The 15,655-nt window shown below is 51.3% G+C and overlaps 1 protein-coding gene across 1 annotated transcript; it reads right to left on the bottom strand.

Annotated features, from left to right (window-relative positions):
* Positions 1-890: 890 nt before the first annotated feature.
* Positions 891-15,623, bottom strand: TMEM38A (transmembrane protein 38A). Its single transcript, XM_024560851.3, has 6 exons — positions 15,434-15,623; positions 6,543-6,699; positions 6,105-6,289; positions 5,020-5,107; positions 3,206-3,323; positions 891-2,502 (listed from the first exon to the last, which is right to left on the bottom strand). The coding sequence occupies exons 1-6, from the start codon at positions 15,555-15,557 to the stop codon at positions 2,263-2,265; spliced, it is 912 nt and encodes a 303-aa protein (XP_024416619.1). The 5' UTR covers positions 15,558-15,623; the 3' UTR covers positions 891-2,262.
* Positions 15,624-15,655: the final 32 nt, after the last annotated feature.

Here is a 15,655-nt window from a genome sequence, read left to right as displayed (position 1 = left end):
AGGAAACCGCCAAACTGTCTTCCACAGGGGCTGCGCTTCCCACAGTGTGAGAGTTCCAGGTGCTCCACATCCTCGCGAGCACTTGGTATGATGGGTCTTAATTTTAGCCATCCTCAGGGGTGTGAAGTGACACCTTCCCACCCATTTCCCTGACGGCCAAGGAGTTGGGGGTCTCTTTGTGTGCTTATCTCTATGCCACCTGATATTCTCTATGGCAAAGTGTCCACTCAAATCCTTTGCTCTTTTTAAAATTGGGCTGTTTATTTTCTTATATTTGTTGAGTTTTGAGAATTCTTTATATATTTTGGATACAATTATTTTTTAAAAAACAAATTTTATTTATTTTTAGAGAGAGGGGAAGGGAGGGAGAAAGAGAGGAAGAGAAATATCGATCGGTTGCCAACTGGGAACTGAATCTGTAACCCAGGCATGTGCCCTGACCAGGAATTGAGCTGGTGACCTCTTGCTTTGCAGGATGTCCAGCCAACTGAACCACACTGGTCAGGGCTGGATGCAATTCTTTATCAGATATGTGACTTTCAAAGATTTTCTCCCAGTCTGTGGCTTGTCTTTTTCTGTTAACAGAATCTTTTATAGACTCTTAGCTGCAAACCCCAACCACTCCACTATTGCCCCTATCTTTGAAGGACAGTGATAATCAACCCCCTGCCTTCCCAAGAAGCAAACAGGCTTGCAAGAGGGGAGGTCTCATGACCTGTTGGTGGCAGAGCAAGAACTTGAACCCAGGTCTGTTTAACCCCGAATCCCACAGACCTCACCCGCAGCCATCATCTCCCATCGGTCATCAGGGCTGTCACGAGCCTCATTCCCCTGGAAACTCGGAGCCTCTCTAAGAGAAGAGCAGGAATGAACTGGACAAGCCAAAAAGGTTCTCTCACAACAGATATATTTGCTGAACCTTCATGCCGAGCCTTGGTGGACATGCAAGAGGACGAATTCAGGGCCTTACAGCTTCAGAACCCACCCAGGTCCCAGGTATCACCAGATCAAGGCACTTTTCCAACAGCTGGGCAACACCTGGGACCCCAATAACCCCAAGCCAATCTCGCAGCAGCTGCAGAACACTTTCCCGAGCACCCCTCTGAGCAATGATGTGCAGAGGGCAGCCTCCGGGAGGCCTGGTCTGGGCCCAACCCCACCTGAAACAGGCCATATTGAACCCGCCCACCCCTCTCAGACATCCTGGTGACCTAGGATGAGATGAAGATAGCTGGGAGCGGCCTTCAGCTGCCAACCCCCTTGCTCACCCAGAAGTAAGTTCCCAGCCTGCCCAGCAGCAGCACAGGGCTTGGCAGAATAGGCAACAACATGTTTGTTGAATGACTGAATGAGCGGCAATGAAGGATGCTGGCATGAGGAAGGCCTGATGCTTCCAGGGTCCAACAGTAAGCACTTGGAGCCCCGGGCAGAGCTGGACCTTGGAACCCCCACCCACCCAGCTGCACTTCTTTGGATTAGGGGTAGCTCAAAGCCAAGGATCACAACAAGCCTTCCCACCCCCCTAGCTCTCAAGTCTGGCCTAGATGTGTCTATGGAAGGCCTCCTTCACACCAGGTAACATGAGGTTCTCCAGTCCACAAACACAAATGATCTAAAACTCAAAGCGGTTCTCAAGTGCAGTGAACTCCCGTCATGGGCTCTCCTCCTGACTGTGCTGTGCTTCTGTGCTTGTGAGGCTGGTTCACGCCCAGCCTCACGTCAGCCCTTGTGTATAGAGGAGGGCCAGGGGACCCCATCACACAGGTGGGGAACGCAAGGCTCTGAGAAGGAGGCACCTTGCCCCTGCATGCCCAGGAGGAGTCAGCAAGGAGACATGAAAATCACAGCAGTGACCTCGCAGGAGGTACTTAGGAATCATCCATCAAATGAATGAGTCTCAATGCTGCTTGAAATTTGGAGTCAAAACCATTTTAGAGAGGAAATAATAGAACCAAGAATATAACTGCCAGTGTATCCGGCTAGAGACACTGCCAGCATTCTGTGCACCCCCCAAAATATCTGTGACTCTACAGGGGTCCCACAGGGAGGGACCCCCATTCCTACAGATGCCCTTTACCCCCATATCTCATCTAACCCCTCACATCAGGCCTGGAGGGTGGGCTAATGACCCCAGTTTGCAGATGGGGAAGTTGAGGCCTCAAGAGGGGACAGTTGAGCCCAGGACACCTCCCTACTCCTGACTCTGAGGGTTTTGGGTCCGGGTCTTCTCCCCAGGACCCCACAGGCCCACTGGGCCACCCCCTAATCTGCCTTCTTGGTCTTCTTCTTCCTGGAGCCCTCACTCAGCTCCTCCTTGGACTTGGTGGCCATGGCTGAGTGCGGGGAGCCAGGCCCACCGCCACCGTGGGACCCTCCATGGGCTCCACCGTGGTTGTCATGGTGATGGTCACCCCCCAAGGCTGTTCCAAACAGCACAGGACAGATATAACCTTCCAGAACATCAAAAGGGGAACTGTGGGAGTGAGTGGCTGTCAGGAACACCTGAGAAGGGGTGGAAGGGGGACAGGGAGACAGTGAGAGAGCCAGAGGAAGATGAAGAGAGAAAGCAAAGGGAGGGGAGGCGAGAGGGGAGAGAAGGTTAGCCAGGTCAAAGTCAGAGGTAGCCCAGACTCAGCCTTCTGGCTGCACAGCCCCCCACCCCTAGGAGGGTACCAACTGTCCCGGGATGTGGGACTTTTGGTGCCTGTAGTCACTTGTTCCCTTTTGATGGCCCTTGTCCCGTTCCAGGGAGCCAGCAACCGAGCTCCCCAGCTCTGTGGAGAGGGAGAACGCAGCCCCTCAACCCTCCCCAGAGGGTGGGGTGACTCCAAGTCAAGGCCTGACGATCAGACCTGCATCCCTGTTGGTCTAGCCCAAGTCCCCAGCATCCTGAGGGCGCCTTCCCTGCACCTTGTCCCTCTGCTCTCCACACCCAAGGCACACAGCCCGACAGACCCTGCATGCTCCTGCCCCCATCTCGGCCTTTGCCTAGGGTGGACCGTTTGCTGGGAAGGACTCAATTCCTCACTCCAGTCTCCACCTGTGGGACGTTGCTCTCTCAGACTCTCTTCCATGCACGGACCTACTGGCCAGCTCCTACCCTCCATGCACTTAGGGCTCACCTTTCCTGGACACCAGAGGCTGCAAGTCCCAGCCCCTTGCCCAGGAGGTGTGTGTGGGTGTGGGTCAGGACAGGAAGCCTTACCTTACAGGACACCATGAACATGGTGAAGATAAAGATGAGACTGGCTTTGGACACCGGAAGCCAGCGGGTCTGCTGGAGGGTGAAGAGTATAGCTCCGTACAGGCTGGCCTTGGTGGGGCTGCAGGGGACAACCATGGTTACTAAGAAGCATGGCAGGGCTCAGGCCTGTGTACCTCTATCCCAGACCCCCTTCCCCGCCTGCGCCCAGCCAGCCCCAGCTCCCTCTGGCTTCGGAGTGTGAAATGGAAGATGCCCACATGGCACGGAGGGGGAGGTGGGGTCTCTCTGTGCAGTAAAGGGCTAACTTGACTCAAAGAGGGATCTGGCCTTTGCCTCTGGATTTTGGGAGGTGCCCTCCAAGCCCTGGGAATATCCTATGTGACAGGAGTTTTTGTTTACTTGGGGACTTGGGGTCACACCAGACAGTAACAGTGTGTTTTAGAGCAGGGGTCTTGGGCCATGTGGTCTCAGCTCAGCCGCTGGAGGAGCTGGAGGCTGACGTCAGTCACGCAGGTGGACAGCTGTCTGTGTCACTGAGCACCGGTAAAAACCCTGGACACCAGAGCTCGGAGAAGTGTGGCTGGCCACATTCAATGCATATAGTCACACGTGGATGCTGGGAGAAACAGCCACCGTCCACATAGCTCCATTGAGAGGGGACCGGGAGCTCAAGCCTGGTCTCTCCTGGACGCTGCCCCACGTGCTTCTTACCTCTGCTCATTTGAATCTGTATCCTTCCCTGTAATAAACTGGAACCCTGAGTGAAAGGGCTGTGCCAAGTTCTGTGAGTCCTTCCAGCGAATCGTCAAACCTGAGGGTGGTCTTAAGGACCCCCAAACAGCACACTCCCTCAGGAGGTGGGATTACAACACACGGTTTTTCTTGACTTTCCTTTTCTTCCTTGCAGACTAGGCTTCTAGGATTTTACCTCGTTTCCAGACAGACCCACGACTCCTGTTCCTGAGGTCAGTCACTCGTTGCACACACTCGAACACGATGGTTCTAACTGATATTTCCCGAGCGCTCACCAGGCACCAGGGCGGGGGTATGCCTGTGAGTCCATGGGACCCTCATCCTCAGCTGATGAGGCAGGAACAGAACCTGAGAGGGGAAGCCACCTGCCCGCTTAGCAGCAGGCGGTGCAGCCAACTGGGGCCCACTCTAGGTCAGTACATTGGGGGTGGGATGAAACAAGATAAAACCACATTTTCCAAAGTGTAAAACAAGAGGTAATTTTCATTGGTCTATGGGTCAGCCTTTTAATTCTGTCATATTTTCATGACTATAGTTTTACTTATTGTAGATTGGGAGAAAATTTTACCAGCCGCAATCTGTGAAGTCTTTTAAAAATGTATCAGGCCAAATGCAGCGTGGGGTTCTGGGTGGGTCCTGGACGTCGCAGTTTGGCTCTGCCCACCACTCTCCACTTTTAGCTCCAGCCACACTCCCCACCCACACTCCGAGCCCCAAGCTTCCCACCCACCGCTGCCCTGCAGAACCAGGCAGAATTGTTGTCTTTTCCTGACTTGATAGTTGGCAGAGGTGATGGCCTCTGTCCAGAGGCCCCTTCTTTGCCAGAAGACTCCTAGTCACTCTTCAAAACCCAGATGAACGATCTGATCTTCCTATATCTCTGCCCGCCCTTCTCCCCGAGGCAGAGCTTTAGTCTCCTCTCTGGGTTTCCCCAGACATGTCCTCTGGAAGCTTCTGAAGGCCAGAATCAAGAGCTGAGACCTCCAAGTTACCAGAAGTATCCCACCCAGGGTCAGGCCCAGGGGCACAGGAGGAACAGGTGAGGGGGACGGGGTACTCACAAGGACATGTGCAAGATCTCGTTGGACTCTGGCTTCCAGACCCCTCGGAGCAGCTGCTCGAAGTTGGACATGAGGGCGACACCAGAACCTACGGAACAGGGGGCTTGTGAACGAGCCTGCCACCCCCAGCTTCCTTCTTGGCTGAATTTCCACAGCAGCAGACTCTCTGCTCCTGGAATCCTCTCCAGGGGGACAATGAGCCCAGGGTGTATGATGATCAGTACGGGTGAGAAAACATGCTCAGAGTGGCCAGAGTCTTGCTGAAGGACACACAGCACATTTGGAGCAAACCAAGCATGAAGGAATCGAGCTACTATCCCCCGGGAAGGCTTGGACGCTCTGGGCCGTCTACCCTGGCAGTCCCAATCCAGGACCCTGAGCTGTGCTTGCAGAGTGACCCCACCCACAGCCTCTCTCCTTAGTGCTCTGAGCTCTCAATCTTTCTCACGCCACCTGCCCTCGGGGAGGCATGCTGTAGCCCTGGGGAATTAGTACAGGCTTGCTGGAGAGAGTAAGGAGACTCATGTGGAGCTGTCATGGTTAAATTTCAAGGCAGAATCTTCCCAATTATCCCACATGCACTCGCTAAGGAGGCTGGGATGCCCTCTCCAGGGTCAGCTGTGTAACTGGGGCTCCGGAACCACCGTACCAGGGGTTCACAACTGAGGTGATTTTGCCTCCCAAGGAGGCATTTGGCAATGTCTGGAGACATTTTTGGTTGTCATGACTTGGGAGGGGGGTGTGCCGCCGGTGGGTGAAGGCCAGGGCTGCTGCTCAACACCTGACCATGCACAGGACGGCCCTCACCAGAGAGTGACCCAGCCCCAAGTGTCAGCAGTGCCACAGCTGAGAAACCCTGCTTGAGGTATCAGCTGTCATTTACCTTGGCCAGTTAAATTCCTGGAAGGACCTTCTCATCTGCTCTAAAGTGTTGGCTAAGGGGGAGCCTGGACTCCGGCAGTAGTCCTGACACCCCTTAGCCCAGAACAATGGCTCTGCCAGCTGGGGTGCCCAATATGTGCCATTGAACAGGGGTTCGCAACTGGGTGATTTCCCATCGCCATCGTCGTGGTCCCGTTATTTACCTTTGACCCAGCCAGTGGCGATCATGGCGAACCACCCGTGGTGGTAGTGGTGATGCGCGTGGTGGATGCCCACGGCGATCTTGCGGACTCTCACCACCTCCTTCATGGCCACAAAGATGAGTTTCACAGGCAAGAAGCAGACACACTTGTAAAAGAGGTCCATGGGGCAGAAGAAAATCAGGTACCTTCAGGGACAGAATGCTGAGCATCAGCGGGGAGACAGATTCTGGGGGCCCCTGGGAAGGTTGTATCTAAACCCCTCCTCCCCATAAGCCTGTATCATGACAGCGCTGGGCCACAGAGGGCGGTGCCTTCAGGGACACTGTGGAGGTCCTGCTGCTGGGTCCCAGTTCCTCTGACCTCCCACCTCCCTGGTGGATGGGGCACCCCTGCCCGCAGGCTCTGCTCCCCCGCGCCCTGCCAGCCTGCGATGCTTACCAGACGGCTGAGGCCAGCAGGACACTGGAGTTGTTGCTGAAATAGTCGATCAGGGGCTCCCCGAGGAGCAGGTCGGCCAGGATGTAACTCCCGAAGCAGTGCAGCATGGCACACAGCCAGGACGCCATGGGGTGGCGCCGGGACAGCTCCACTGCTCCTGGGCGGGGGCGGGCGGAGGGAGGGGGCGGCATCCTAAAGTACTGTACTTGTCTTTTTGTGACTGGTTTATTTCGCTCAGCATAATGTCCTCCGTTTTAATTCCTTTTTGTAGCATGTGTCAGAATTTCCTTCCTTTTTAAGGCTGAATAATATTCATGTGTCAGAATTTCCTTCCTTTTTAAGGCTGAATAATATTCCAGACAGACACAGAGAAGGTGTTGTGAGTTGAACCGTGGTGTTCAAAATATTATGCTGACGTCCTTACTCCTGGTACCTGTGAATGTGACCTCTTTTGGAAGTATTAAGATGAGGTCGCTAGGGTGGGCTCTAATCCCATGCCTCCTGCCTTTATACAGAGCAGAGATGAGGGAGGGCGCTGTGAACTTGGAGCAGAGGCTGCCAGCTGCAGCTATGAGCCCGAGACAGAGAGGATGCTAGCCCCCACCCGAAACCAGGAAGAGGCCTGGGAAGCCTCCTCTCTAGAAGCACTGGAGAGAGCACGGCCCCACTGCCACTTTGACATTGGACTTCGGGCCTCTAGAACTGTGAGATGACACATTTGTTTTTTTAAGCCACCTAGTTTGTGGTACTTTGTTACATGAACCTCAAGAAATGCATACAGAAGACCACGTGAAGATGGAGACAGAGATCGACGCCATGTGTCTACAAGCCAAGGACTGCCAAGGACTGCCAGCAACACCAGCAGTCAGACACACGTGGAAGGGTCTTCCCCTACTGCCCCCGGAAGGAGCCAACCTCCTGACACCTCGACTTTGGACTTCTGGCCTCCAGAACTGTAAGAATAAATTCCTGTTTGACCACAAATAACTGAAACTACAAAAAAGAAAAACCGCAGATGGGGGGGCCGGGGAGGGAACTACTGTAGTTACAGACACATGGGCGGTGGTGAAGGTATAAACATAGCGAGGGGAAGGCTACAGGCTGACTTTAGGGCGGTGGTCACATCTAGAGAGGGAGACAAGGTAGGGGCAGGGTTGGCCGTGTCTGTCACTGTATTTAAAGAAAAAGCATATCTGAAGCAAATCAATGTTCACATCTGTTAAGTCTGAGTGGAGGGGACAGAGGAGACTGTGATATTTATTGTGTTTGAAATATTTAGTCATCAAACTCAGAAAAAACAAGGGCACCCCCACCCCCCGAAAGATGGTAAGCAGGAAGGACATGGGTCACTCTCCCGCCTCTCTGAACTAGGCCCCACAGCCTGTACTGAGCCCCCTCGTGGGTCCTCACCGCCTGTCCCTCCCTGATGGCTGTGGATGGGGGTCCAGGAACAGGAGGTCTCACACCTTGGGTGGGCAGTGGGGTGTCCCATGCTGTTCTATCTGTAAGAACCCACCATAAAGTTCCAGGAGACTCTTAAAAGTCCATGTTCATGCTCCCCAATCACTGAAGGGAAGAAACGACTCCAGTGTCCATCAGACGACAAATGGCTACAAGATGTGACACACCCACAGCGTGGGCATCAGTCAGCCTTAAAAGGAGTGAAGTCCTTATTGGGGTGCTCGCTTTGTGAGGTATACAAACATCTCATCACGATATTGTATAGCTGAAGCTAATATAATGAATGTTGTATGGCAACTGTATTTGGAAAATAAATTAATTTTTAAAAAAGGAATGAAATCTTGATAGATACTACAACATGGATGAATCTTGAACATATGCTAAGTGAAAGAAGCCAGACACAAAGGCCATACATCGTGTGGTCCTATCTGTATGAAATGTCCTGAACGGGCCAATCCGTAAAGACAGAAAGCAGGTCAGTGGTGGCCAGGGGCTGGGGGAAGGTAACGGGGAGTGACTGCTGATGGGGACAGGGTCTCCTTTTGGCGTGATGAAAAATCCTAGAACTTCTGTATTGCGTGTGGGTGGAATTGTATAGCACGGCCTTTTGCATTTGTCTCTTTCACTGAGCACAGTATTTTTAAGAGTAATACTCATTTTTACTGTTGTATAGTATTCCATCATAGAAATAGGCCACGAGTTATTCACTCATTCTCTTGCTACACATTTTACAATCGGAAAGCATGCCTAACAAAAGCTGTTTTAGAGGAAGTCATCACCACACTCCCCTTTCTCTTTGCCATCCCCCCAACTAACCACGTGATCTTGGACAAGCTATTTGTCCCTCTGCTTCCCTTTCCTTCTGTCAGGTGTGAGCCCTTAACCCCTTCTTTGCCCAACTCCTCTAACAATGGCTGGGACTCAATTTTCCCTCTGCAACCTCACCACGGAGGTACCAGCACCAAGTACCTCCTCTCCCTGCCCTCGGGTCATCCGAAAGGTGCAGCATTTACCGAGGGCCTGCGGGGCTGAAGAAAGCAGAGTGTTCTCCTCTCAGAGTGCTGCCAGCCTAGCGATAATCCTTCAGAGCAGCTGGTGGGTTCTGCAGGGACCGGGTCAGGTGAGGCACCCATGCTTTGCAGAAATGGATACCTCTGCATTTAAAAATAACCCTCAGGGGCTGAATTCCTTCCAGGGCTTTTCTCATGCCCTCTGAGGCTACCCCAGAGGCTGAGACTGGGGGCGGGGAACCTGGGTTTTGCAGGACTAAAGCAGGCTCCGTGTTTGTACCAGGGGTGAGTCCTGATTTTTTAAAAAGTCACATGCCTGGGTTTTTGGCTTTGCTGCTCACTCAGGCGTGGCCTTGGGCAAACACTGCTCCCTTCCCACCCTGTTTCCTCTGCTGTCAAAAGAGAGTGAGAGGACCCCCTTCGCTGAGTCGTACTGATGACTCAAGGCACCTGATAATCATTACGCTTCTATTATTGTCAATACCCTCCTGGCAATCCTGGAAGGACAGGAAGAGTCTCCCCATTGCCACCAATGGGAAGTCTGAGGCTTTTGGAGACAACTTGCCCCGAGGACCCAGAGCAAGGCAGTGGCTGAGACGCTGTCCCCCTGGCTCCTTCCCTTTGCCACACCCTTGGTTTGGGAGCAGCACGCAGAAGCAGCAGAAGACAGGTTTCAAACCCCGGTTAGCCACTGAAGTTGTCCCCTCTGCCGGCTTCAGTTTGCTCCTGTGTATGACAGGGCAGCTGTCTGGAGTGACTGACCATCCCAGTTTGCCTGGGACCTGGGAGTTCCGGGACAAGGGACTTTGGGTTCTTGTCTTGGGCAAACCCGGGTGACTTGGTCACCCCATTGCGCCCATGAGGATGAAAAGAAATTGCTGAGTGCCTAGCAGTTGTGCGAGAGTTATTCCTGGAACTGAACTGAAATGGAAAGTACCTGTGGGCGCAAATTCTAGTGGATGAATTTGTGAAAATCAGCTCTGTCCCAGGAGGGAGGAGGAACTCTGCTCAGTGCCTGAGTTCCAGTGTCTCCAGGGCTCAGTGTGCAGTCTGTGGATGGCAGGGGGGAACTAGAAGGTTCCCCGGGGCACTTTCAGCACTGTCCCTCCTTCCGAGCCGTTTCGTCTGAGGTCTGCAGATGAGGTAAACTGACAGTATCTCAGCGACTCTAAATACTCTCTCCCTGAGCCTTTGAGCACAGCCCTCTGCCAGTTTCCTTCCCTGTAGGAGTTGGTAGTCCCTGCCTTGCAAGATTGTAGGATGAACAGCACCCCCAACCTCAGAAAAGCTTTCAGTTCAAACCAGAGATCAAGGAATTGTTCTCTTAGTGCACACAGAATTTCTAAAATGTTCAAACGGCAACTAAGATGTTCTTCAATAGGTAATAATTAAACTGTGGTATAGCCATACCGCGGAATATTATTTAACACTAAAAAGAAATGAACTATTAAGCCACAAAAAGACATGAAGGAAACTTAAATGCATATTACTGAAAGAAGCCAGTTTGAAAAGAATACAGACTGTATGAGTCCAACTCTATGACCTTCCAGAAAAGGTAGAATTACGGAGACAGTAAAGAGATCTGGGGTTGGTGGGGGCTCAGGGGTAAGGGAGAGTGATGAAGGGGTGGAGCGCAGGGGATCTTTAGGACGGTGAAACTATTCTGTATGATACCATACAGTGAATACGTTTGTCAGAACTCGTAAATGTACAACACCAAAGATTCCTAATGTAAACTAGAGCCTGGTTGATAAGAATGCTGACAACCTATGGTGACGGATGGTGACGTGATAATGACAGTGTCGATAATAATGTTGGCTCACTGACTGTAACAAATGGGGGAAGGCTGCAGGTGTGTGGCAGTGGTGGTCAGTGGTATATGGAGACTGTAGCTTCAGCTTAATTTTGATCTGGATCTAATGACTCTAAAAAATAAAGTCTATTAAATTAAAAAAAGAGAAGAAAGAAAGTATTCTAACAGCCAAATCACATTTCCAGCTTCCCTTGAAAAACCAGTTCTGGTGGTTCCAGGCCCAATCAGGTGGAGATGAGCCTGCCTGGATCTCACCCGGGCATGCTCCCCACCTGCCTGGTCCTTGCAAGCACCTTTAGGGGCATCCAACCTGAGTCCCGCGGGCCGCACAGGGTGGCTATAAACGCGGCTCGACACAAAAGTTGTAAATTTTCTTAAAACCTTTTTTTTGCTCATCAGTTTTCCTTAGTGTTTGTATATTTAATGTGTGGCCCAAGACAACTCTTCTTCCAGCGTGGCCCAGGGACATGAAACAGTTGGACACCCCTGGAGATCAACAGCTCTCAATTCAAAGCAAAAATCTGGGACAATGGCAATGTATGGGGACATTTTTGGTTGTCACAGTGGGTTGTGATACCAGCAGCCAGTGGGTGGAGATCAAGAATGCTGCAAAACATCCTCAAATGCACAGGACTGCCCCTACCGCAGAGCACGGTCTGGCTCTAACCACCCCTAGTGCCGAGGTTGGGAAACCCTGGGGCGGAGAGCCAGCTCTCATCTGGGGAACTTTAAAACACTTGAAACTAATATGATATTACACTGGGTTGGTCAAGAAGTTCATTTAGTCTTTTCCATATGATGGTTCTAGCTGTGCTTAGTTGTCTTTAACTTCATTCAAAACAATTGTGTTACATTGTGTATTGTGACAGCTGTCATATCAACGTGTATTTTAAAAAAACATCAAAATTGGTGAATTTTTATGCAGCCACTTTAATATTGAAGATGGAAGAAAATATGCAACATTTTCAGTGTATTATGCTTTAGTATTTCAAGAAAGGTAAAAATGCAACTGAAATGCAAAAAAAGAGAAAAGACTTATGCAGTGTATGGAGAAGGTGCTATGACTGATGGAACACATCAAAAGTGTTAAAAGTGGTTACAAAGTTTCTTGGTACTATTGACATTTTGGCCAAATAATTCTTTGCTGTGGGGCTGTCTTATGTACTGGAAGATGTTTAGCAGCACCCCTGGCCTCTACCCACTAGAAGTCAATAGTAGGAGATAGCAAACATACTCAAAATATCCAAACCAACAAGGTTATTGATGAAAATGAAAAATGTGTCTTTTATTTTATGAAAAAAAACTAAATGGACTTTTTAGCCAACCCAATATGCCAACTATAATTGAAAAATACATTTTAGAAAATGTTTAAGTGGTGTGATAAGATAAAAGCATTTTAGCCCTGGCTGGTGTGGCTCAGTGGTTTGAGTGCTGGCCTGCAAACCGAAGGGTCTCAGGTTCGATTCCCAGTCAGGGCATGTGCCTGGTCTGTGAGCCAGGTCCCCAGATTGGGGTGTGCAAGAGGCAGAGGATCGATATCTCTCTCAGACAAGGACGTTTCTCTCCCTCTCTTTCTCCCTCCCTTCCTCTCTCTCTAAAAATAAATAAATAAAATCTTTCTGAAAAAGTTAAGATAAAAAACCATTTTATAAAACATATTTTATTGGCAAAAGTATAGGAACAGACATATTCATTTTTCCCAGTCCAAAAAAATAAAACACTGATGCTAGTGCTACCCCCAGCGGTTCTGATTTAATTGACAGAGGGGCTCTGCCTAGACAAGAGGAGTTTTAAAAGCTCCGCGGATCAGTCTAATTTGAGGACCACTGGTCTGAAAAGTTCTTTGGATGGGTCAGGCTTAAGGTAACCAGGATTGTAATTCATTCATTCCTTCATTCCTTCAATCATGCAGCCCAGCACCCACTGCTTCCTCCTGACTTCTTGCATAAGAGCTGGGGGTCCTGGAAGTGAACCAGACCCAAACCCCAAGCCCCATGAATCAGCTCCTGGTTTAACAAGGAGCTCCAGCCTCTTACAGTTCATCACTTCTCAAATGTTAGTGTGCCGATGGGGACCTTATTCAAATGCAGGTCTGGGTGGGGGGTGGGCCTGGCGTTCTGCATTTCTTAACCAGCTCCCATGGGACACAGATGCTGTTCACTTTGAGGACTCCACTCTGAGCTTTGTTCTCATTCTCAGGAAATCCTGCCCCAGAAAATGCCTGCATCCCAGGAAACACATTCCCTCACTGCCTTAAAAATAATCATAAGTACCTCTCCCAAGTGCCTTAGACCCTAGCAGTTCTTAGTGGATCTCAATAGATCTTCACAACAGCCAGGAAAGGGAATCCCGGGTTATTTTACCAATGAGCCCATTTCACAGAGGAGCAAACTGAAGCTCATGGAGACTCCATTACTAGCTTACGCCAGAGGCAGAATCACTCCCAATTTGGAGATTTGCCTTAGAGGCAGCTCGGCTCTCTTCTTCTAAGTGCTACCCATGCAGTGGCCCCGTGGCCCAGTGCTCAGAGGGCCCCACGCTTGGTTAGCTGTTCTGCTGTCACTGTCTGGAAACTTTTAATTTCTGAACAAGGGACTCTGCAGATTCTGAAGCTGCTCCTGCAATCAGCACACGGATTCTGAGAGGAAACCCTTTACAGAGAGGCTTAGCAGGACCACCAAACAGGTTAGGGGGGCTGCTAATGGCTAAGTCCAACACCTCCCTTTTCTAAGGGAGAAGCAAGTACCCCAGAGTAATCCTAGTAATTCCTGGGGTCAAGCAGGCCTGGGTTGGAATCCCAAGGCCTGCATTTACCAACCACAGGACCAGAGGCTCATTGCTTATGTAAATTAGCTTAGCCTCTGTTTCCTAATTTACCCAGTTACAAAAGGAGGGGGTTGAACTGCGCTGCAGTTCTCAACCTTGACAGCAGACAGCAATCACTGGGGGAGGGGAACTTCAAACATAAGGATACCAGAGCCCCCTACCAGATACTCTGAATCACTTGGAGGGTTTAAGAGCCCTGAGAGGCTCTAATGTGCAGCTAGGGGTGAGATCCGTTGAACTCTCTCAACGTTCAGGAACCTTCAGGCTCCTGCACTTCCAGTTCAGAGGACTTACTCTGTGGAATGTCCTGACCCCTCCTGCATACTCCCAACCAGCCTGGAGACCTCTTTCCTCCAAGCACCTGCATGCCTAGGAGGCTCCTGCTCCACAGTTTGAGATTTCCCAAGGTGTGCTGGGTTCTGTACTTCTGTTGGGAATGGCCTGAGTCACCAAGCAGGAAATACAGCCCCGCGGTTGTCTTACGGCAATACAAAGCTTATTTTGCTTTGCAAAGTAACTGCTCTACAGAAAAGCTTTTGAAAAAAAATAGGCTCTGGCTTGTAGGATGGCAAAAATAAAACTGGACAAAACATTTGGCAAGCAGCATATGATCCCATTTGCACACATTCATAACTCTGGGGGTATCGATGCAGAGAAGAGAGGTCTTGAGAGGGTGGCCACCACATCAGCTGTAATCCTCTTTTTTCCTTTGTGCTTTTCGGCTTGATTTTAAAATATACAGGGGCACCTATTTTTATCATTTAAAAAAAGCTATTTCCATTATGAGAAGAGAATATAAGGGTGATTTACATCTAAGTGGGAGAAACAGTCACAGTTTTGGGTGACCTTTTTTCAGAAGCTTAATTCTACTGTCCATTTCATTTAGTTTGCTGGTGTACTAGAATAATTAGAATACTAGGAGTATGAGGAATATTCAGTGAACCTTGTATAAAAATAGAACACATTCTGTGGAGGCCATTTACCCTCATTTTAAAAACGTGTGTGTGTTTAAATCCTAGAAGCTGGGTCTTCCCACTCTGCGATTCTCCATGGGGGTCTGGAGCTGGTGGGAGAAAGCTGACCCCAAATTACCCGGTCCCAGGGCCGATTCTGCTCAGTAAGTGGAAAGGATGGGTGGGGGCCAGGGCTGGAGGAATTCCCGCAGCGAGCGGAGATCCAGTACAGCCTCGCTGAGGGGGAGGGAGGGGAAGGTAGCCCCTTGACTGCAGCGGGGAGGGGGTACTGGTGTCACTTTCTCTGAACCTGACCCCAGCACAACCGGCCCTTATATAGACACTCAGCTGCTGCTCCTGCTCCCTAGCCAAGGGCAAGGAGGGAGGTCACTCCTGCGGGCGGCCAAGACGTCTGCGACGCCGGCAGCGCCCACACCCGCCTGCATCCTCACCTCGACCTAGCCCCTCGCCGAACTTCATGCGACCCTCCACTATTAGGACCCTTGACCTTCTCTCCCTGCCCCCTCTCCAACACCTGTTCCCCCTCCTCTGAACTGATCACGTCCCTCTCCTTCCTTCCAGGCCCCATCTACTTCGCCTTCCCCAGCCCTACCATCTCGAGGGGCTTCTTCACTTCGTGCCCTACCTCACGGTTCTCCCTCCTGCCCACCCCGGTATTGGAGAACCCCACGACCCCAGCACCTTGTCTGTCTGTTCTCCCGAACCCGTCCTGGGAGCTGTCTCCCCAACGATCCAGGGCATCCCGCTCCTCGCCCCCGCCCCCGGCCCCGCGATGCCAGCCCCCTCCAAACCCCTGCTCTGGCTCACCTGGCTCATACTTGAGGTAGAGGATGGAGACTATGAAGTAGCTGAGGTCGAATACGGGGAACAACGGCACTCGAGAGAAGCTGAGCGCCAGCTCTCCCAGGCTCAGAGCGGACAGCAGCTCCATTGCGTGCGCCCGGTCCCACCCCAGCCCCCAGCCCGGACCGTCCCGCCGCCCGCGGCCCGGCGACTGCGCCCCCACCGCTCGGCCCGCCCCCACCCGCC

This window comes from Desmodus rotundus, chromosome 9 (genome assembly GCF_022682495.2).
Source record: "Desmodus rotundus isolate HL8 chromosome 9, HLdesRot8A.1, whole genome shotgun sequence".
Lineage (NCBI taxonomy): Eukaryota > Metazoa > Chordata > Mammalia > Chiroptera > Phyllostomidae > Desmodus > Desmodus rotundus.
The sequence above is the reverse complement of the archived record's forward strand: the minus strand, read 5'-3'. Positions and strand labels throughout refer to the sequence as shown.

Excerpts from the sequence above, each read along its gene's own strand:
- TMEM38A (XM_024560851.3), bottom strand. The coding sequence starts at position 15,557 with ATGGAGCTGCTGTCCGCTCTGAGCCTGGGAGAGCTGGCGCTCAGCTTC. Across the intron at positions 6,290-6,542 it reads CTGCTGGCCTCAGCCGTCTG|GTACCTGATTTTCTTCTGCC; the intron begins GTAAGCATCGCA and ends CTGTCCCTGAAG. Across the intron at positions 3,324-5,019 it reads GAGATCTTGCACATGTCCTT|CCCCACCAAGGCCAGCCTGT; the intron begins GTGAGTACCCCG and ends TGTCCCCTGCAG.